Consider the following 23,999-nt stretch of genomic DNA (forward strand, 5'->3'; position numbering starts at 1 on the left):
ACATTGTTAGTGAACAGTGGAACCTCCTGTTCCAGGGTTAAAGCTGTGATAGCCCAACCATCCCTGGTCCTGACAGGACGTGCAGGCTTTGTCCCGACTCACACCTAAACCAACTCAGCAAAAGTTGTTACTGATCATCAAGACTGAGGGAGCAGGTGTGTTAATGCTGGTCTGGAACTAAAGCCTGCACAGTGCACACCCTGAACTGTAGCTCTTCAGGACCAGGGTTAGTTATCGACCACACCAGAGTACTACTCAAACATATACCTAGTTATCGACCACCAGAGTACTACTCAAACATATACCTAGTTATCGACCACCAGAGTACTACTCAAACATATACCTAGTTATCGACCACCAGAGTACTACTCAAACATATACCTAGTTATCAACCACCACAGAGTACTACTCAAACATATACCTAGTTATCAACCACCACAGAGTACTACTCAAACATATACCTAGTTATCAACCACCACAGAGTACTACTCAAACATATAACTAGTTATCGACCACCAGAGTACTACTCAAACATATACTTAGGGTTGAACAACTCTGGTAACTTTCCCAAAACTACATGGTTTTCCCAAAACTCCTGGTTGGAGGATTCCCAGATTTCCTGCTTATTACCTTGAAATTCCAGGAATCTTCCATACCAGGATACCTGGAACATTTTGGGAAAGTTTGTGGAATTTTGCAATCCTACATATAACATAGTTTCAACTCTATGATAGTGACCTGGAGGGGTGCAGTGTTCTACAGGTGACTGGACGAAGGCAGAGCGGCGTTTGGTGGGCATGGGCAGTGCCATCTTCTCCTCCTTGTGTTTGGCCAACGCTGCCTGTACCGCCTCCGTGTGGATATCTGACAGAGAGAGAGAGAGACCAAATGAGAACAGGAACAAGAGACTAGAGAGAGAGGAGAGACAGAAAAACAAGGATGGAGGGATAGAACAGCAGGACAGTCACTGTACCAACTATCAGAACCAAGCACAATCTCTAAGCCAGGCACCAGCCCCCACACACTTCTACTGTGATGCCATGCATGATGGTAGAGATCTGTGTGCACCCAGCGTGTGTGCCCAGTGTGCGCATGTGTCCAGTGTGTTCAGTGTGCATGTGTGTGTGTCCAGTGTGTGTGTGTCCAGTGTGTGTATGTGTTCAGTGTGTGCGTGTGTTCAGTCTGTTCAGTGTGCGTGTGCGCTCAGTGTGTGTGTGTTCAGTGTGATCAGCGTGTGTGTGTCCTATGTGTGTCAGTGTGTGTGTGTGTACGTGTGTGTGTGTGAGCGTGTGTGTGTTCAGTGTGAGTGTCCAGTGTGCGTCCAGTATGTGTGTGTGTGTGTGTGTGTTCAGCGTGTGTTCAGTGTGTGTGTGTTCAGCGCGTGTGTGTTCAGCGCGTGTGTGTTCAGCGCGTGTGTGTTCAGCGCGTGAGTGTGTTCAGCGTGTGAGTGTGTTCAGCGTGTGAGTGTGTTCAGCGTGTGAGTGTGTGTATTCAGTGTGTGTGTGTTCAGCGTGTGTGTGTGTTCAGCGTGGGTGTGTGTTCAGCGTGGGTGTGTGTTCAGCGTGGGTGTGTGTTCAGCGTGGGTGTGTGTTCAGCGTGGGTGTGTGTTCAGCGTGGGTGTGTGTTCAGCGTGGGTGTGTGTTCAGCGTGGGTGTGTGTTCAGCGTGGGTGTGTGTTCAGCGTGGGTGTGTGTTCAGCGTGGGTGTGTGTTCAGCGTGGGTGTGTGTGTTCAGCGTGGGTGTGTGTGTTCAGCGTGGGTGTGTGTGTTCAGCGTGGGTGTGTGTGTTCAGTACCATGTTGACAATGTGCAGGGATACTGGAGTGATAGAGGTAGATATGTATAGGGGTAATCATACTATATACAGGGTCAGTTCAGTACCATGTTGACAATGTGCAGGGATACTGGAGTGATAGAGGTAGATATGTATAGGGGTAATCATACTATATACAGGGTCAGTTCAGTACCATGTTGACAATGTGCAGGGATACTGGAGTGATAGAGGTAGATATGTATAGGGGTAATCATACTATATACAGGGTGAGTTCAGTACCATGTTGACAATGTGCAGGGATACTGGAGTGATAGAGGTAGATATGTATAGGGGTAATCATACTATATACAGGGTCAGTTCAGTACCATGTTGACAATGTGCAGGGATACTGGAGTGATAGAGGTAGATATGTATAGGGGTAATCATACTATATACAGGGTCAGTTCCAGTACCATGTTGACAATGTGCAGGGATACTGGAGTGATGGAGGTAGATATGTATAGGGGTAATCATACTATATACAGGGTCAGTTCAGTACCATGTTGACAATGTGCAGGGATACTGGAGTGATAGAGGTAGATATGTATAGGGGTAATCATACTATATACAGGGTCAGTTCAGTACCATGTTGACAATGTGCAGGGATACTGGAGTGATAGAGGTAGATATGTATAGGGGTAATCATACTATATACAGGGTCAGTTCAGTACCATGTTGACAATGTGCAGGGATACTGGAGTGATAGAGGTAGATATGTATAGGGGTAATCATACTATATACAGGGTCAGTTCCAGTACCATGTTGACAATGTGCAGGGATACTGGAGTGATGGAGGTAGATACAGTGAGCTCCAAAAGGATTGTATGATTGTGTGTGTGTGTGTGTGTGTGTGTGTGTGTGTGTGTGTGTGTGTGTGTGTGTGTGTGTGTGTGTGTGTGTGTGTCTCTCTCTCTCTCTCTCTGTACCTGATCTGTAACGGTCGTCCCTGGCCCCACCGCTGCGGTTTCTGCGCCCCCCAGAGGAAGACGAGGGGCCAGGGGCCTCAGGACTGGCAGGGCTACAGTCACGGCTGGGTTCACCACTGGTTGGGCCAGAGGACGCCTGCTGCTGGATGTCTGGGAGAGCCAGCACCACACCTGGACCGAGAAAGAGGATGGTCAGCACCTGGCTCTAACACACACACACACACACACACACACACACACACACACACACACACACACACACACACACACACACACACACACACACACACAAAGGAGATGAAAGCTCCGAGGCGCAGACAGAACAAGCAGGAGGTGACCTTTCAGGTTCAAAGCATTCAAATCCCAGCTCTGACAACCAGAGCACATCGTCCGCGTTCCACATCGCCCGCGTTCCACATCGCCCGCGTTCCACATCGCCCGCGTTCCACATCGCCCGCGTTCCACACGGAAGCAATCAGATGGTGCCACACCTTGAGAAACTTGGGATTTTCCTGGAGTCATTTTCCAGGTAATTAAGCAATCGTTTGATATGTAATGCACTAGAGCAGGGTTCCCCAGTAGACAGGATTTTATTTGGCCACACCACAAACTGACACACAGTGGACATGGACATCATCCAGTGGCAGTCTGTTGGCTGACTTAGGGCTTTCCATGGACATCCTCCAGTGGCAGTCTGTTGGCTGACTCAGGGCTTTCCATGGACATCCTCCAGTGGCAGTCTGTTGGCTGACTCAGGGCTTTCCATGGACATCCTCCAGTGGCAGTCTGTTGGCTGACTCAGGGCTTTCCATGGACATCCTCCAGTGGCAGTCTGTTGGCTGACTCAGGGCTTTCCATGGACATCCTCCAGTGGCAGTCTGTTGGCTGACTTAGGGCTTTCCATGGACATCCTCCACTGGCAGTCTGTTGGCTGACTTAGGGCTTTCCATGGACATCCTCCACTGGCAGTCTGTTGGCTGACTCAGGGCTTTCCATGGACATCCTCCAGTGGCAGTCTGTTGGCTGACTCAGGGCTTTCCATGGACATCCTCCAGTGGCAGTCTGTTGGCCGACTCAGGGCTTTCCATGGGCACTGACGAACTGACCCGATTAGAGCAAGAGGGATAACAATGGTAGACTTCACCCCAGCTAGTGACTAACTACCATACCTAGAAATTGGAAAAGGACAAAATAAGTTTGAAGTGAATAGTGTTCAAGGAACACTAGGCTAGTTGCATTTAATACATGTTTGAGTTAGTCATTGTAAATAAGAATTTGTTCTTAACGGACTTGCCTAGTTAAATAACGGTCAAAATCAAAAAATTATAAAAGTTAAGAGTAATGATGATGCTGTTTCTTCATCCACCACCAGAGTGCAGCAGAGAGCCATGAACGCTCCCATCGCCACTGGAACAGACCGAGGGAGGTCGAAAAGATTTGGGAAAACAATCACGTCCAATGTCACCTTAACCTTAATGTCACACACTATTTGTGGAACAGTTTTGGTTTCTCTCTGCATTCTTTCCCATAAAAATGACTTTTAAGTCTTTATTGAAGACTCATCTCTTCAGTAGGTCCTATGATTGAGTGTAGTCTGGCCCAGGAGTGTGAAGGTGAACGGAAAGGCACTGGAGCAACGAACCGCCCTTGCTGTCTCTGCCTGGCCGGTTCCCCTCTCTCCACTGGGATTCTCTGCCTCTAACCCTATTACAGGGGCTGAGTCACTGGCTTACTGGTGCTCTTCCATGCCGTCCCTAGGAGGGGTGCGTCACTTGAGTGGGTTGAGTCACTGACGTGATCTTCCTGTCTGGGTTGGCGCCCCCCCCCCCTCCTTGGGTTGTGCCGTGGGGAGATCTTTGTGGGCTATACTCGGCCTTGTCTCAGGATGGTAAGTTGGTGGTTGAAGATATCCCTCTAGTGGTGTGGGGGTTGTGCTTTGGCAAAGTGGGTGGGGTTATATCCTGCCTGTTTGGCCCTGTCCGGGGGTATCGTCGGACGGGGCCACAGTGTCTCCCGACCCCTCCTGTCTCATCCTCCAGTATTTATGCTGCAGTAGTTTATGTGTCGGGGGGGCTAGGGTCCGTCTGTTATATCTGGAGTATTTCTCCTGTCTTATCCGGTGTCCTGTGTGAATTTAAGTATGCTCTCTCTAATTCTCTCCTTCTCGGAGGACCTGAGCCCTAGGACCATGCCTCAGGACTACCTGGCCTGATGACTCCTTGCTGTCCCCAGTCCACATGGCCGTGCTGCTGCTCCAGTTTCAACTGTTCTACCTGCGGCTATGGAACCCTGACCTGTTCACTGGACGTGCTACCTTGTCCCGGACCTGCTGTTTTCGACTCTCTCTCTCTACCGCACCTGCTGTCTCTAACTTTGAATGTTCGGCTATGAAAAGCCAACTGACATTTACTCCTGAGGTGCTGACCTGTTGCACCCTCTACAACCACTGTGATTATTATTAATTGACCCTGCTGGTCATTTATGAACATTTGAACATCTTGGCCATGTTCTGTTATAATCTCCACGCGGCACAGCCAGAAGAGGACTGGCCACCCCTCATAGCCTGGTTCCTCTCTAGGTTTCTTCCTAGGTTCTGGCCTTTCTAAGGAGTTTTTCCTAGCCACCGTGCTTCTACACTTGCATTGCTTGCTGTTTGGGGTTTTAGGCTGGGTTTCTGTACAGCACTTTGAGATATCAGCTGACGTAAGAAGGGATTTATAAATAAATGTGATTTGATTTAACTTGTTGGCGCAAAACTGACATAGTTGATGAGCTTGGTCATTGGCATCAGTTAAATTGAAAAGGCATGTGTTGGAGTCTGGGGTTAGGCTGAAAACTCTATGCTTCTATGTCACCTGCCCCAGTAAGGAGACACATGGATTATAAATGTCAAGAGGAGTCAGAGTAGAAGAGGAGAATAAAGAGGGAATAGGAGAAGGAAGAGGAGAGAAAAGAAGAGAAGGAAGAGAAGTAGAGACAAGAAGAGAGAAGAAGGAAGAGGAGAAAGAAGAGGAGAAAGAAAAGGAGAAGAGGAAGGAAGTGAAAGATGAGGAGAAGGAATAAGACGGAAAGTATAAGAGATAGATAAACTACAAACTGATGATCTCAGGGAGGAAGAGGAAGATGAAAGGAGGAAGAGGAAGAAATGTGTCTTACTGGTGATCTGAGGGAGGAAGAGGAAGATGAAAGGAGGAAGAGGGGGAGGAAGAAATGTGTCTTACTGGTGATCTGAAGGAGGAAGAGGAAGATGAAATGATGAAGAGGAGGAGGAAGAAATGTGTCTTACTGGTGATCTGAGGGAGGAAGAGGAAGATGAAAGGATGAAGAGGAGGAGGAAGAAATGTGTCTTACTGGTGATCTGAGGGAGGAAGGGGCCCAGCAGCTTGGTTCGTTTCTTCTCATAGCCCTTCTGTGTGATGTCACCTAGCAGAGAAGAAGAGAAGAGAACACGATACACACACATTAGTCAGTCACCACACTAACACCACCATCAATCAACAAGACACACAGTCACCACACTAACACCACCATCAATCAACAAGACACACAGTCACCACACTAACACTACCATCAATCAACAAGACACAGTCACCACACTAACACTACCATCAATCAACAAGACACACAGTCACCACACTAACACTACCATCAATCAACAAGACACATTCACCACACTAACACTGCCATCAATCAACAAGACACACAGTCACCACACTAACATCAATCAACAAGACACACAGTCACCACACTAACACTGCCATCAATCAACAAGACACAGTCACCACACTAACACTACCATCAATCAACAAGACACACAGTCACCACACTAACACTACCATCAAATCAACAAGACACACAGTCACCACACTAACACTACCATCAATCAACAAGACACACAGTCACCACACTAACACTGCCATCAATCAACAAGACACACAGTCACCACACTAACACTGCCATCAATCAACAAGACACACAGCCACCACACCAACACTGCCATCAATCAACAAGACACACAGTCACCACACCAACACTACCATCAATCAACAAGACACAGTCACCACACTGCCATCAATCAACAAGACACACAGTCACCACACTAACACTACCATCAATCAACAAGACACAGTCACCACACTAACACTACCATCAATCAACAAGACACACAGTCATCACACTACCATCAATCAAGACACACAGTCACCACACTAACACTACCATCAATCAACAAGACACAGTCACCACACTAACACCACCATCAATCAACAAGACACAGTCACCACACTAACACTGCCATCAATCAACAAGACACACAGTCACCACACTACCATCAATCAACAAGACACACAGTCACCACACTAACACTACCATCAATCAACAAGACACACAGTCACCACACTAACACCACCATCAATCAACAAGACACAGTCACCACACTAACACTGCCATCAATCAACAAGACACACAGTCACCACACCACCATCAAATCAACAAGACACAGTCACCACACTAACACTGCCATCAATCAACAAGACACAGTCACCACACTAACACTACCATCAATCAACAAGACACACAGTCACCACACTAACACCACCATCAATCAACAAGACACACAGTCACCACACTAACACCACCATCAATCAACAAGACACACAGTCACCACACTAACACTACCATCAATCAACAAGACACACAGTCACCACACTAACACTACCATCAATCAACAAGACACACAGTCACCACACTAACACTGCCATCAATCAACAAGACACACAGTCACCACACTAACACTGCCATCAATCAACAAGACACACAGTCACCACACTAACACTGCCATCAATCAACAAGACACACAGCCACCACACCAACACTGCCATCAATCAACAAGACACACAGTCACCACACTAACATCAAACAAGACACACAGTCACCACACTAACATCAATCAACAAGACACAGTCACCACACTACCATCAATCAACAAGACACACAGTCACCACACTACCATCAATCAACAAGACACAGTCACCACACTACCACTACCATCAATCAACAAGACACACAGTCACCACACTACCATCAATCAACAAGACACAGTCACCACACTACCACTACCATCAATCAACAAGACACACAGTCACCACACTACCATCAATCAACAAGACACAGTCACCACACTACCACTACCATCAATCAACAAGACACACAGTCACCACACTGCCATCAATCAACAAGACACACAGTCACCACACTAACACTACCATCAATCAACAAGACACACAGTCACCACACTACCATCAATCAACAAGACACAGTCACCACACTACCATCAATCAACAAGACACAGTCACCACACTACCACTACCATCAACCAACAAGACACACAGTCACCACACTACCATCAATCAACAAGACACACAGTCACCACACTAACACTACCATCAATCAACAAGACACACAGTCACCACACTAACACTACCATCAATCAACAAGACACACAGTCACCACACTAACACTACCATCAATCAACAAGACAGTCACCACACTAACACTGCCATCAATCAACAAGACACACAGTCACCACACTAACACTACCATCAATCAACAAGACACAGTCACCACACTAACACCACCATCAATCAACAAGACACAGTCACCACACTAACACTGCCATCAATCAACAAGACACACAGTCACCACACTACCATCAATCAACAAGACACACAGTCACCACACTAACACTACCATCAATCAACAAGACACACAGTCACCACACTAACACCACCATCAATCAACAAGACACAGTCACCACACTAACACTGCCATCAATCAACAAGACACACAGTCACCACACCACCATCAAATCAACAAGACACAGTCACCACACTAACACTGCCATCAATCAACAAGACACACAGTCACCACACTAACACTACCATCAATCAACAAGACACACAGTCACCACACTAACACTGCCATCAATCAACAAGACACAGTCACCACAGTACCATCAATCAACAAGACACAGTCACCACACTACCATCAATCAACAAGACACAGTCACCACACTAACATCAATCAACAAGACACACAGTCACCACACTAACACTGCCATCAATCAAGACACAGGACCTCGAGACGACCTAGACAGAACACCAACTCTAAAGTCTCTGTCTAGTCATCACACTTCCCCCCTGTATTGTTCCTGTTTCATTGACAGGGATAGACATGAAATGAGGAGGGAGACAGAGGACATCGTGTATAGAAGTGTTGGGACTGGGAATCGGCCCCGCGTAGGGACTGGGAATCGGCCCCGCGTAGGGACTGGGAATCGGCCCCGCGTAGGGACTGGGAATCGGCCCCGCGTAGGGACTGGGAATCGGCCCCGCGTAGGGACTGGGAATCGGCCCCGCGTAGGGACTGGGAATCGGCCCCGCGTAGGGACTGGGAATCGGCCCCGCGTAGGGACTGGGAATCGGCCCCGCGTAGGGACTGGGAATCGGCCCCGCGTAGGGACTGGGAATCGGCCCCGCGTAGGGACTGGGAATCGGCCCCGCGTAGGGACTGGGAATCGGCCCCGCGTAGGGACTGGGAATCGGCCCCGCGTAGGGACTGGGAATCGGCCCCGCGTAGGGACTGGGAATCCGCCCCGCGTAGAGACTGAGAATCCGCCCCGCGTAGAGACTGGGAATCCGCCCCACGTAGGGACTGGGAATCCGCCCCACGTAGGGACTGGGAATCCGCCCCACGTAGGGACTGGGAATCCGCCCCACGTAGGGACTGGGAATCCGCCCCACGTAGGGACTGGGAATCCATCCCACGTAGGGACTGGGAATCCATCCCACGTAGGGACTGGGAATCCATCCCACGTAGGGAGGGGCCTGCATAGGTACCTAGAGCAGTGACTTTAACCACTCAACCAAACTCAGACATCATAATACACTTCTGAAACCTTACAGGGGATGTCCTGTCAGCTTTGGGGGTTTGGCCCTGAACAACACTCCCACTACTGCACAGAGTAAATCCACACATTCCCTAAACTCCCCCAAAAACCACACACACATATCCCCTTGTGTGACCAGCGATAGCGTCACAGGGAGCGACAGGAGTGGGGTAAGTCGAAAGGCTTACACACATTGCACCGAACACCCCACCCCACATGAGAACAAGTGGCCCCTCAAAGCCAACAAGTGCCTTCCCCCCCGTGTCAGGCAGCTCAGAATAGAAGAAGATACACATGTGATGAGAGAGACGTGTTGGTCAGGGAAGTGAGAGAGAGAACATAACACAGTGTTTCAAATAACAATGGAAAGAGAGAGAGAGGGAGGGGGAGGAGGAGAGGGACAGGATAGAGGGGGGAGGGGGAGAGTGACAGGATAGAGGGGAGAGGGAGGAGAGGGGGGAGGAGGAGAGGGAGAGGGAGGAGGAGAGGGACAGGATAGACGGGGAGGAGGAGAGGGGGGAGGAGGAGAGGGAGGGGGAGGAGGAGAGGGACAGGATAGAGAGGGAGGAGGAGAGGGACAGGATAGAGGGGGAGGAGGAGAGTGACAGGGTAGAGGGGGGAGGAGGAGAGGGACAGGATAGAGGGGGGAGGAGGAGAGGGACAGGATAGAGGGGGAGGAGGAGAGGGAGGGGGGAGGAGGAGAGGGGCGGGGGAGGAGGAGAGGGAGGGGGGAGGGACAGGATAGAGGGGGAGGAGGAGAGTGACAGGATAGAGGGGGAGGAGGAGAGGGAGGGGGGAGGAGGGACAGGATAGAGGGGGAGGAGGAGAGGGACAGGATAGAGGGGGAGGAGGAGAGTGACAGGATAGAGGGGGAGGAGGAGAGGGAGGGGGGAGGAGGGACAGGATAGAGGGGGAGGAGGAGAGGGACAGGATAGAGGGGGAGGAGGAGAGTGACAGGATAGAGGGGGAGGAGGAGAGGGAGGGGGAGGAGGAGAGGGAGGGGGGAGGAGGAGAGGGAGGGGGGAGGGAGGAAGAGAGTGGGAGGAAGAGAGTGGGAAGAAGAGAGTGGGAGGAAGAGAGTGGGAGGAAGAGAGTGAGAGGAAGAGAGTGAGAGAGTCGAACAGTCTACTCCAACCAAATGGAGAGGCCTTAGAAGCTGCCTCCAGCTGTTCAGAGGTAATTAACATACAGTACACTGTGTATGTAAAGAATGATAAAACACGAAAAGAGCACAAAATGAAGCTTCTTATGGAAAATCAAGAGACACTTTTTGCTGACTATTATAAAAATGGGAACATCAGCAACCTCCATCCCTGGCAGGGCACAGTGCTATATTAACCAGACCATCCCTGGCAGGGCACAGTGCTATATTAACCAGACCATCCCCTGGCATGGCACAGTGCTATATTAACCAGACCATCCCCTGACATGGCACAGTGCTATATTAACCAGACCATCCCCTGGCATGGCACAGTGCTATATTAACCAGACCATCCCCTGGTATGGCACAGTGCTGTATTAGCACACTACCCCTCTGTTAAGAGGGGGGATGTTACCGAGGGGTGGAAACTCAGGATACTAGACAACGAGGACTCTGAGTCAGCTAATATAAATCTCTATAAGTCTGGAACAGTATTGCTACAGGGCAACCCCAAACAGTTTCAGCTGGACTTTCACCTAATCAAAGAATTAGTCCAGCAGGAGAAGCTCTCCCTTGAGAAAGATACCCCCAACCCGAGCAGGTCAAACCAGACCTCTTCATTATATAACCCCACAGGTGAGCAACCCCAAGCGGAAAGTCAACCTCCCAGGACAGAGTACTACCCCCTCATTGAAATGAAGGATACATTTACCCAGCTGGAGGTAAGCTGGAACAGCAGGTGAACACACTCCAGTCAGCAGAGACCCAGACAACAGTCCAGCACAACACCACCCCCTTAACCAGACCCGGAGAGCTGGAGGTGGAGAGAGACATCTGCACTCTGGACTGTGGTGAGACAACTTCAACAATATAAAAAACAAGAGCAGAAGAAGATCAGAGCACTAGAGGAGAGGATCAGACTGCTGGAGGAGAGGGTGAGGGGGATGGCGTGTGACAGAGAACAACCCACTAGAGAGGTGGCCAACCCCGCAGAGAAGCCAGCAGAACAGCCCACCTCAGCACCCGACAAAAGTCTCGACACCCCAGCAGAACAGTCCAACCCAGACCACGCAACATCACAGCAGAACAGACAAATGAAGAACCCCAAGCCCAGGGGATCTCACCCCCTCTGAGCACCCCCCCTGTCAGCCACCCTGACAATCCCCCCCAATCCCCCCACATACACAAGACACAGATTGTACTCCTCATGGACTAAAATGGGAAATATATACAAGAAAACACAGTGTGTCTAAACTCTGGTGTCCAAACACCCAGCGTGCCCTAGACCTTCTGTCTGAAGACCTACTAGGGTCACCCAGCAACATAATAACACACACAGGCACAAACGACCTGAGAACACAGCAGGAAATGGTGGCCACAGCACTGAAGGGAGTGATTGAAAAAGCTTCTCCTACTTTCCCCAATGCACAAGTGGTTATATCCACCCTGCTACCACGAAAAGACTGCTACCATACAGCGGGTAAACGCAAGTATTTCCCGTGACTGTGCCTCAAAACCAAATGTTTACCTGGCCCACCACTCCACCCTGGACTTGAACAGCCTTTGTGACCAGGTCCACCTAGGGCTGGGCGATATGGCCAAAATCTCATATCCCAATATAGGTCGTTTCATATCCCGATAACAATACATATCACAATATATCACATTTTCTGTAAATTGAATGAATAAATATATAAAATGACCACATGTAACGGCCTATTTCTTATTACATTTTGAATTATACTCAACAAATAAAAAGGTACTTACTCATATTTTATTGTTTATTTTATTTAGAACCTGTGCAAATGTTCAATTAAGCATGTAACAAAATCTAAAATGGTAAATAGAAAACACTTCAACTATTGCTGCAAACCAAATAAATATAGGCCAAAAAACTATATATGGGGGCTTGCCTGTTTCGCATGTTATTTTGGCATTAATACGTGTCACATATCAATTTGCATTTGGTACCTTGGGTCGAGTGTTAGCACCAACTCACCAAACCCCCGTTTCTCGACCGTGTAAATTGGGGCCTTGTCTTTGCAGATGTAAGTTGTAACGGCAGCTGTTATCTCCTTCCATCTTCGTGATTCTTTGCCATATGGTGTGCCGTGGGCAAAAGCCTCTTGCAACGTCTGAGTCGGGGGTTTGTTTTGAGCACCCGACTGTACTTCTTTGGGTCTCATCCGTAGACTCTCTCCGTACTGTTTCACATGATTCTTGCGTAGGTGGTAAGAGGTTAGTGGTGTTTGAGTCTGTTGTCGGGACCGGCCTGCGGCATATTTTGCAGAGGACGGTTTTCTGGTCCCTGTCAGACTTTTCATTCCCAAACCACGTCCATGCGACCGAAGTAGCCCCTCTTTAAGGTACGAGCTCCGTGTCTCCGTGCTCTGTGTCACGTTCACTCTCCTCCATGTTTGTTTGTGTTGCAAATTTCCACGCAAACCGTTGTCCAATTGACTACAAATATTGCCGTATAGAGTGTGATTTGCGACAACGAAATAAATGATAGAGCATAATATGAAACGATAGATGTTTTTCTATCGTCCCCTCGCCCAGCCCTAGGTCCACCAATGCAAGGCAGCACTGCCCACCTTCGCCTGGACTCTAAAGGACATTGCTCTCAAACGCAGCCAACACTTCACACAGGAGCAACAGATCAATAGACACCCCGCCCAGACCAGCGAGACACACCCCCCCCCCCACCCGGACCTACACATAGAGGACCCACGCCAAGAGGACCTACATCCAGACCACAATACCACCAGCCACATCCATACCCCCACCCAAGTTAACCATCCCCACACCCCATTTAGGCCCCCTCAGATCAGACCTATGCCCCTCCTGCTCACCCCATGCATCCCACCCCCGCAAAGAGGGCCTCAACATGGAAGTCACACATACTGCCAGGCCGTGAGCGGGCAAACAGGCCCAACCCCCACTCTTACACTAGCCCAAGCCAATGGCATGTACCAGATGCTCAGCAGGCTCTGCTCACACTTACTGGTCTGAGGCCAAACCACACGACCAACAACATTGGACACTTTATGGAACACAAAGCCTACACTATCTCATCCTGGAATATCCAAGGCCTGAGGTCATCTGCCTTTGGCCTAAAGAGCAGGAACTTGGACTTCAAAGAAATTGGAAATAAAGACATTGTCATACTACAAGAAACATGGTATAGAAGAGATGGAGCCACTGGTTGCCCTCTAGGTTACAGAGAGCTGGTGGTCCTATCCACCAAACTACAAGGTGTGAAACATGGAAGGGACTCAGGGGATATGCCAATTTGGTGTAGAGCAGACCTAACTCACTCCATTAAATTAATCAAAACAGGAACATTTTACATTTGGCTAGAAATTCAAAAGGAAATTATCTTAACAGAGAAAGATGTCCTCCTGTGTGCTACCTATATCCCTCCACTAGAATCCCCATACTTTAATGAAGACAGCTTCTCCATCCTGGAGGGGGATATCAATCATTTCCAGGCCCAGGGACACATACTAGTCTGTGGCTGTCACGACTCCGACCGAAGCAGGCTCCCCTTCCTGTTCGGGCGGCGCTCGGCGGTCGTCGTCACCGGCCTACTAGCTGCCACTGATTATTTTCTCCCCCTCCTTATGTGTTTATTGATTACACCTGTTTTGAGTTTGTTGTAATTAGTTGGGCTTTATTAGTCAGCCGGCCCGCCCGTTTCTTTGTGCGGGATTGATTATTGTAAGCCTGGTGTTTGTTTCAGACGTACGTGTTGGTTTATGTTCGTGTATAGTACTGGACTGTTTTCGTTCCCCGTGTCTGGGGCAGTTTATTTTGAGCACCCAGTGTTTAGTGGGGTGGCCGTGGTTCACCGTGAATGCATTAAAAGAGCACTATATTGAACTCTCTGTTTTCCTGCGCCTGACTTCACACTCCCGACACCCAGTACCTTACAGTGGCGACCTAAATGCCAGAACCGGACAAGAACCTGACACCCTCAGCACACAGGGGGACAAACACCTGCCTGGTGACAGCATTCCCTCCCCCATATGCCCCCCTTGGCACAACTATGACAATATAACAAACAAAAACGGGTCACAACTCCTGCAGCTCTGTCGCACGCTGGGTATGTAAATAGTCAATGGTAGGCTTCGTGGGGACGCCTACGGTAGGTACACCTATAGCTAATCTCTTGGCAGTAGTCCTGTAAACTACTTTATCACTGACCTCAACCCAGAGTCTCTCAGAGCGTTCACAGTCAGCCCACTGACACCCCTATCAGATCACAGCAAAATCACAGTCTACTTGAACAGAGCAATACTCAATCATGAGGCATCAAAGCCAAAGGAACTGAGTAACATTAAGAAATGCTATAGATGGAAGGAATGTAGTGTGGAAACCTACCAAAAAACAATTAGGCAACAACAAATTCAATCCCTTTTAGACAACTTCCTGGACAAAACGTTCCACTGTAATAGTGAAGGTATAAACATGGCAGTAGAAAACCTAAAACAGTATATTTTCCCTCAGCTTCCCTATCAAATCTAAAAATTTCAAACAGAAAACAGGAGAAAATAAACAATGACAAATGGTTTGATGAAGAATGCAAAAACCTAAGAAAGAAATTGAGAAACCTGTCCAACCAAAAACAGAGAGACCCAGAAAACCTGAGTCAACGCCTTCACTATGGTGAATCACTAAAACAATACAGAAATACACTACGGAAAAAGAAGGAACAACACGTCAGAAATCAGCTCAATGTAATTGAAGAATCCATAGACCCTAACCACTTCTGGGAAAATTGGAAAACACTAAACAAACAACAAAAATGATCTAACCAAAATGGAGTTGTATGGGTAAACCACTTATCCAATCTTACTTCTCCAAATAAAAACCATCCACCCCAAAAAGGCCTGTGGTGTTGATGGTATCCTCAATGAAATGTTAAAATATACAGACAATAAATTCCAATTGGCTATACTAAAACTCTTTAACATCATCCTTTGCTCTGGCATCTTCCCCAATATTTGGAACAAAGGACTGATCACCCTAATCCACAAAAATGGACACATTTGACCCCAATAACTAATGTGGGATATGCGTCAACAGCAACCTTGGGAAAATCCTCTGCATCATCATTAACAGCAGACTCGTACATTTCCTGAGTGAAAAAAATTTACTTAGCAAATGGCAAATTGGCTTTTTACCAAATTATCATACGACATACCACGTATTCACCCTGCACACCATAATTGACAAACAAACAAACCAAAACAAAGGCAAAGTCTTCTCATGCTTTGTTGATTTCAAAAAAGCCTTCGACTCAATTTGGCATGAGGGTCTGCTATACAAATTGATGGAAAGTGGTGTTGGGGGTAAAACATACGACATTATAAAATCCATGTACACAAACAAGTGTGTGGTTAAAATAGGCAAAAAACACATTTCTACCCACAGGGCTGTGGGGTGAGACAGGGATGCAGCTTAAGCCCCACCCTCTTCAACATATATACAATCAAAGAATTGTCGAGGGCACTAGAACAGTCGGCAGCACCCGGCCTCACCCTACTAGAATCTGAAGTCAAATGTCTGCTGACGATCTGGTGCTTCTGTCACCAACCAAGGAGGGCCTACAGCAGCACATAGATATTCTGCACAGATTCTGCCAGACCTGGGCCCTGACAGTAAATCTCAGTAAGACCAAAATACTAGTGTTCCAAAATGGTTCAGTCGCCAGGACCACAAATACAAATTCCATTTAGACACCAATAACTAGAGCACACAAAAAAACTAAACATACCTCGGCCTAAACATCAGCGCCACAGGTAACTTCCACAAAGCTGTGAACGATCTGAGAGACAAGGGAAGAATGGAATTCTATGCCATCAAAAGGAACATAAAATTCAACATACCAATTAGGATCTGGCTAAAAATACTTGAATCAGTTATAGAACCCATTGCCCTTTATGGTTGTGAGGTCTGGGGTCCGCTCACCAACCAAGAATTCACAAAAAATGGGACAAACACCAAATTGAGACTGCATGCAGAATTCTGCAAAAATATCCCCCGTGTACAACAAACACCAAATAATGCATGCAGAGCAGAATTAGGCCGATACCCACGAATTATCAAATTCCAGAAAAGAGCCGTTAAATTCTACAACCACCTAAAAGGAAGCAATTCCCAAACCTTCCATAACAAAGCCATCACCTACAGAGAGATGAACCTGAAGAAGAGTCCCCTAAGCAAGCTGGTCCTGGGGCTCTGTTCACAAATACAAACAGACCCCACAGCCCCAGGACAGCAACACAATTAGACCCAACCAAATCATGAGAAAACAAAAAGATTACTTGACATATTGGTTAGAATTAACAAAAAACACAGAGAAAACTAGAATGCTACTTGGCCCTAAACAAAGAGAGTACACAGTGGGAGAACACTGAACACTGTGACTGACCAAAACTTAAAGAAAGCTTTGACTATGTACAGACTCAGTGAGCATAGCCTTGCTATTGAGAAAGGCTGCCGTAGGCAGACATGGCTCTCAAGAGAAGACAGGCTATGTGCACACTGCCCACAAAATGAGGTGGAAACTGAGCTACACTTCCTAACCTCCTGCCCAATGTATGACCAGAGAGACACATACTCCCCTCAGATTACACAGATCCACAAAGAATTCGAAAACAAACCCGATTTTGATAAACTCCCATATCTATTGGGTGAAATACCAGTGTGCCATCACAGCAGCAAGATTTGTGACCTGTTGCCACAAGAAAAGGGCAACCAGTGAAGAACAAACACCATTGTAAATACAACCCATATTTATGTTTATTTATTTTCCCTTTTGTACTTTAACCATTTGAACATTGTTACAACACTGTATATATACATAATATGACATTTGTAATGTCTTTATTCTTTTGGAACCTCTGTGAGGGTAATGTTTACTGTTCATTTTATTGTTTATTTCACTTTTGTATAAAATCTACTTCACTTGCTTTGGCAATGTTAACATATGTTTCTCATGTCAATAAAGCCCCTTGAATTGAATTGAGAGAGGGGGGGGAGAGGGAGGGGGGAGGCATAGGGAGAGAGGAGGAAGAGAGGGAGGGAGGAGAGAGAGAGGGAGGGGGGAGGAGGAGGAGAGAGGGAGGGGGGAGGCAGAGAGGAGAGAGAGAGGGGGAGAGAGGGAGGAGGAGAGGGAGAGGAGGGGATGAGAGAGTGCTAGTTATCAAAATCCAGAAAAGAGCTGTTAAATTCTACAACCACCTAAAAAGGAAGCGATGCCTACAAATTCCATCACAAAGCCCTTGACTACAGAGAGAGGAACCTAGAGAAAAGTCCCCTCAGCCAGCACAGAGCCCCAGGACAGCAACACAATTAGATCAACGAAATTAAGAAAATAAAAAAAACTATTGGACACACTAGAAATAATTAGGGCTGGGCGATATGACCCAAATATCATGACTGTATTTGTTTTTCTGTTGACGTATGACAGTATAATGGTAGTTTATGATTGTTGAATCATAAAAGTTTTATGAGTAGAGGCAACACATACATTCTAAGGGATTTCAAAATGGGTTTCTCCCGTCCGTTATGCTGTTCAATTCAACCAAAAATAGTTTCCTGCATTTCCAGCACTCATTTGACTGCCACGTTGGGCTGCACGATATGGACAAGAAAACTAGGCCTTATTTTTTACCAAATGTTAGACTTGCGATTTAGATCAAAACACTTGGGTGAACTGTTGGAATCATGGAACAAGAATGTTTATTCTAATTCTATAGTTAGAATTTAAATAATAGTGGGCACTTTGAATACAGTGTTGTTTGACATGACAACAAATGAAAATGCCAGGGAGGAGTTATTGTGACAGGGTAGGAACCAAAGTGATGGTCAGCATTTCCTAGGATACCCTATAATCTGTTTCTTCATGTAGCCAACATATATATACATGCTTCGCCTATTCCGCTTTGATTTAAAATATACTGTTGAACAAACATGCTGATTTAGGCCTACACCAGCACTGGTATCAGGCTGTATTTGCTAGCTACGTTTGCCTTGACTCAGTACATTTATTAGCTAGTTAGCCAGCTAACTAGTGATTAACGGCTAACACAATTTAGCTAAAACTTGCAACGAAAAGACAAACTAGTTGTGTTTCTTACATCAGCAAACAACCTAATATTGCAATTATAAAGCGCTTGAGGTTTTATATTAAGAAGCAAAGTGGAAACGTCCTTGTCATCAACATTGTTGCATGTGCTGCATTGACAAGAGTCTGGTGGTTGAGGAACAACAAACGAGCTCCTTGAGTGACAGGGGGTGGGGCTAGGTCTGTGAGGAAAGCAGCCTGGTGAGAGAGCAGAAAGAGATGACTCAAGTAGTGTTGTAAACTATAAAAATGGACATTACCCACGGCATATCACATTCTACAAACCAAACGTTCAAATACCGTTATAGAAGGTAAAGTAAAAATCCAAAACGGTATGTGCATCAATACCGGTATATCGTCAAATATGATACACCACCCAGCCCTAGAAAGAATCAACCAAAAACGGAGCAAATTGGAACAATGTCTGGCCCTAAACAGAGAGTACAGTCGCAGAATACCTGACCACTGTGACTGACCCAAACTTAAGGAAAGCTTTGACTATGTACAGACTCCGTGAGCATAGTCTTGCTATTGAGAGAGGCCACAGTAGGCAGACCTAGGTCTGAAGAGAAGACAGGCTATGTGCACACTGCCCACAAAATGAGGTGGAAACTGAGCTGCACTTTCTAACTTCCTGCCAAAGGTATGACCACATTAGAGACACATATTTCCCTCAGATTACATATATCCACAAGGAATTAGAAAACAAATCAAACATTGATAAACTCTCATATCTGTTAGATGAAATACCACAGTGTGCAGTCACAGCATCCAGATGTGTGACCTGTTGCCATGAGAAAAGGGAAACCAGTGTAGCACAAACAACAATATTTCTTGTTTATTTTCCCCTACTATTCATACTACAACTATTTGCACATGACTAAAACAGTGTACATAGCTCATAATATAACACTTGAAATGCCTCTATATTTGTTTACCTTTTTGAGTGCAATGTTTACTGTTCTGAACATTGGTTTTGCTGATGCTGTTTTTTGTTTCTTCTCCCTTTTGTTTATTGTTTATTTCACTTGCTTTGGCAACATAAACGTATGTTTCCCGTGCCAATAAAGCCCCTTTGAATTGAATAGAGCGAGAGAGTAGAGAGAGTAGAGAGAGAGTAGAGAGAGAGTAGAGAGAGAGTAGAGAGAGAGTAGAGAGAGAGTAGAGAGAGAGAAAGAGAGAGAGAAAGAGAGAGCGAGAGGAGACCCAAAGTTCAACAACGGGTGTTGTGTGTTTTGTCTTGAAGGCACTAGCAGCTCTTTCCCTCGCTCTGTTTGACATTCCTCAGTGGAACAACAACTACTATAACCACAGAACTACTGCAATGGGTTATTTTAGGTGACACATTCATTTTGTGAGATGTGAACTTTCACAAGATAAAAAAAGAGAGGAAGGGCAGGAAGTAGGATGAAATACATTAGTGACTGTGTGAGTGTGAGGTGGAAACTGAGCTGCACTTCCTAACCTCCTGCCAAATGTATGACTATATTAGAGACACACATTTCCCTCAGATTACACAGATACAAGAAGAATTTGAAAAAAATCACGTTGATAAACTCCCATATCTATTGGGTGAAATACCAGTGTTCCATCACAGCAGCAATATTTGTGACCTGTTGCCACAAGTAAAGGTCAACCAGTGAAGAACAAACACCATTGTAAATACAACCCATATTTATGTTAATTTTACATTTTGTACTTTCACTATTTGCACATATAACATTTGAAATGTCTTTATTCTTTGTGTAATGTTTACTGTTACATTTTAATTGTTTATTTCACTTTTGTTTATTAGTTAGAAGCTGTTTAGAAGCCTCTTGGACCAAGCTACTGTGGCAGACAGTGGGATCCAGGCTGTATCATATCCGGACGTGATTTGGAGTCCCATAGGGCAGCGCACAATTGGCCCAGCGTCGTCTGGGTTTGGCCGTCATTGTAAATAAGACACCCAGGCCTGGAGCTGAGTGCTGTTGGGTCATTAACTGAGACAGAGAGAGAGTCTGTACTGTGGTACTGGGGTGAAACAACAACAAGAAAAGACTGGCACTGCCACACAGAACCACATCCACAGATACCCAGGTCTGGAGCTGGGAAGACAGCGCCGCCTGCACCACACCCCAGACACCCAGGCCTGGAGCTGGGAAGACAGCACCGCCTGCACCACACCCCAGACACCCAGGCCTGGAGCTGGGAAGACAGCACCGCCTGTACCACCCCCCAGACACCAAGGCCTGGAGCTGTGAAGACAGAGTGGGAAATGACCCGGGCAAGTCTACATCACCAACTGTTTGTGAACAACACTTGCTGCAATTTGTATGTATTAGAGTACAGAAGGCAGGATATGAGCGTCTCCCCTGCCACAAGCAGCTTCCAGTGTATTGAGACTACAGGAATGCATTCCAAATGGAACTTCATTCACAGCCTCATATAGTGCACTACTTTCACCAGGGCCCATAACGCTCCGGTCAAAAGTAGTGCACTATATAGGGAATAGGGTGCTATTTAGACACAAACTAGAGGAATGTGTTAATGGGAGAACAGTCTCCTAACTGACTGGGGACAACTGGCTCAATGGGCAAACTACCTAAAAATGAGTAAATTACACAATTATAACACTATCATATCATACCTCTCATATCATAAGATTATCATATCCCTCATAACATAAGATTATCATATCCCTCATAACATAAGATTATCATATCCCTCATAACATAAGATTATCATATCCCTCATAACATAAGATTATCATATCCCTCATAACATAAGATTATCATATCCCTCATAACATAAGATTATCATGCCCCTCATAGCATAACATAAGATTATCATACCCCTCATAGCATAACATAAGATTATCATACCCCTCATATCATAAGATTATCATGCCCCTCATAACATAACATAAGATTATCATATCCCTCATAACATAACATAAGATTATCATATCCCTCATAACATAAGATTATCATGCCCCTCATAACATAACATAAGATTATCATATCCCTCATAACATAAGATTATCATGCCCCTCATAACATAACATAAGATTATCATATCCCTCATAACATAAGATTATCATGCCCCTCATAACATAAGATTATCATATCCCTCATAACATAAGATTATCATACCCCTCATAACATAAGATTATCATACCCCTCATAACATAAGATTATCATACCCCTCATAACATAAGATTATCATACCCCTCATAACATAAGATTATCATACCCCTCATAACATAAGATTATCATATCTTCCAAGATGGCGTAGCAGTCAGACGTGTGTTTGTCTTGTCCCGTCTTGTCCCGCGTAAATAGTCCTCGTATTTTTCGTATACATTTCGTATATATTTTAATTTCACTTTCCATCTAGGAACTGAATATACATTCCTGCAACCCGCCTCACCCAATGTGGTACGGATCTGCTATTTTTTATACTTTAGAACCGTAACCCCAATCAGAAACTAGCCAGATAACTAGCTACTAGCTAGTAGTCAGTTAGCCACTGCTGCGGTCTTCACCCTTAACTCGGACACCAGCCAGCTTCAGCTCGGGCCAATACCGGCCAGTCTGCAGGCGCGATATCAACCCAGAGCATATAGGACTGCTTTTTCTCTACCACATCACCGGATTCCTGACGCAAGCTCTGGACAATTACACCGGATCATCGCAGCTAGCTAGCTGCAACCGAGTGGCTACTACTGGCTAACACCTCTGTCCCGAAGCAAGCACCAGTTAGCCTTGAGCTAGCCTCGAGCTAGGCCCATCTGCCGGCTAGCCGAAGAGGTCTACCAGCGAATTCTTGGGCTACAATACCTCTTTTGCCAATTGGACTGGACCCTTTATTGCCGACACGGAGCCCCGCCGATCCATCACGACTGGTCTGCCAACGTAATTGTCCGAGGTGGTTTCAACAGGCTTTTCCGTTGCGATGTTTCCGAAGACCCATCTGCTAATCATTAGCTGTCTTATCGGCTGCTATCTGAATAAGTATATCGGACATTTTTTTTTCTTGGGTCACTATATCTATTTTGCCAATTGGATCGATCCCCTCTACCACACGGAACCCCACTAATCTACCGACGGAAACGCACGAGGTGACTAAAAATAGACCTCCATCCTATGTTATCTTGCTACCGATAGCCAGCTACCCGGCCAGCTGTCTGGATCGCCGTGACCCCAACCAACCTCTACTCACTGGACCCTTATGATCAATCGATTAAGCATGCCTCTCCTTAATGTAAATATGCCTTGTCCATTGCTGTTCTGGTTAGTGTTTATTGGCTTATTTCACTGTAGAGCCTCTAGCCCTGTTCACTATACCATATCCAACCCTTCAGTTCCACCACCCACATATGCGATGACATCACCTGGTTTCAATGATGTTTCTAGAGACAATATCTCTCTCATCATCACTCAATACCTAGGTTTACCTCCACTGTATTCACATCCTACCATACCTTTGTCTGTACATTATTCCTTGAAGCTATTTTATCACCCCCAGAAACTTCCTTTACTCTCTGTTCTAGACGTTCTAGACGACCAATTCTCATAGCTTTTAGCCGTACCCTTATCCTACTCCTCCTCTGTTCCTCTGGTGATGTAGAGGTGAATCCAGGCCCTGCAGTACCTAGCTCCACTCCTATTCCCCAGGCGCTCTCTTTTGATGACTTCTGTAACCGTAATAGCCTTGGTTTCATGCATGTTAACATTAGAAGCCTCCTCCCTAAGTTTGTTTTGTTCACTGCTTTAGCACACTCTGCCAACCCAGATGTTTTAGCCGTGTCTGAATCCTGGCTTAGGAAGACCACCAAAAATTCTGACATTTTCATCCCTAACTACAAGATTTTCAGACAAGATAGAACGGCCAAAGGGGGCGGTGTTGCAATCTACTGCAAAGATTGCCTGCAGAGTTCTGTTTTACTATCCAGGTCTGTTCCCAAACAATTTGAACTTCTACTTTTAAAAATCCACCTCTCTAAAAACAAGTCTCTCACCGTTGCCGCCTGCTATAGACCACCCTCTGCCCCCAGCTG

General features: G+C 46.3%; 1 protein-coding gene across 1 annotated transcript in view; it reads right to left on the minus strand.

Annotated features, from left to right (window-relative positions):
* LOC120059099 (disco-interacting protein 2 homolog B-A-like) overlaps nucleotides 1–23,999 on the minus strand; it is a 114,358-nt gene that overhangs the window by 44,667 nt on the left and 45,692 nt on the right. Inside the window, exons 2-4 of the mRNA XM_039007903.1 lie at nucleotides 6,089–6,160; nucleotides 2,738–2,908; nucleotides 739–864 (exon numbers count right to left, since the gene is read on the minus strand). Of these exons, the coding sequence (XP_038863831.1) occupies nucleotides 739–864; nucleotides 2,738–2,908; nucleotides 6,089–6,160 (369 nt within the window). The remainder of the gene's footprint in view (nucleotides 1–738; nucleotides 865–2,737; nucleotides 2,909–6,088; nucleotides 6,161–23,999) is intronic.

This window comes from Salvelinus namaycush, chromosome 14 (assembly GCF_016432855.1).
Source record: "Salvelinus namaycush isolate Seneca chromosome 14, SaNama_1.0, whole genome shotgun sequence".
Taxonomy (NCBI): domain Eukaryota; kingdom Metazoa; phylum Chordata; class Actinopteri; order Salmoniformes; family Salmonidae; genus Salvelinus; species Salvelinus namaycush.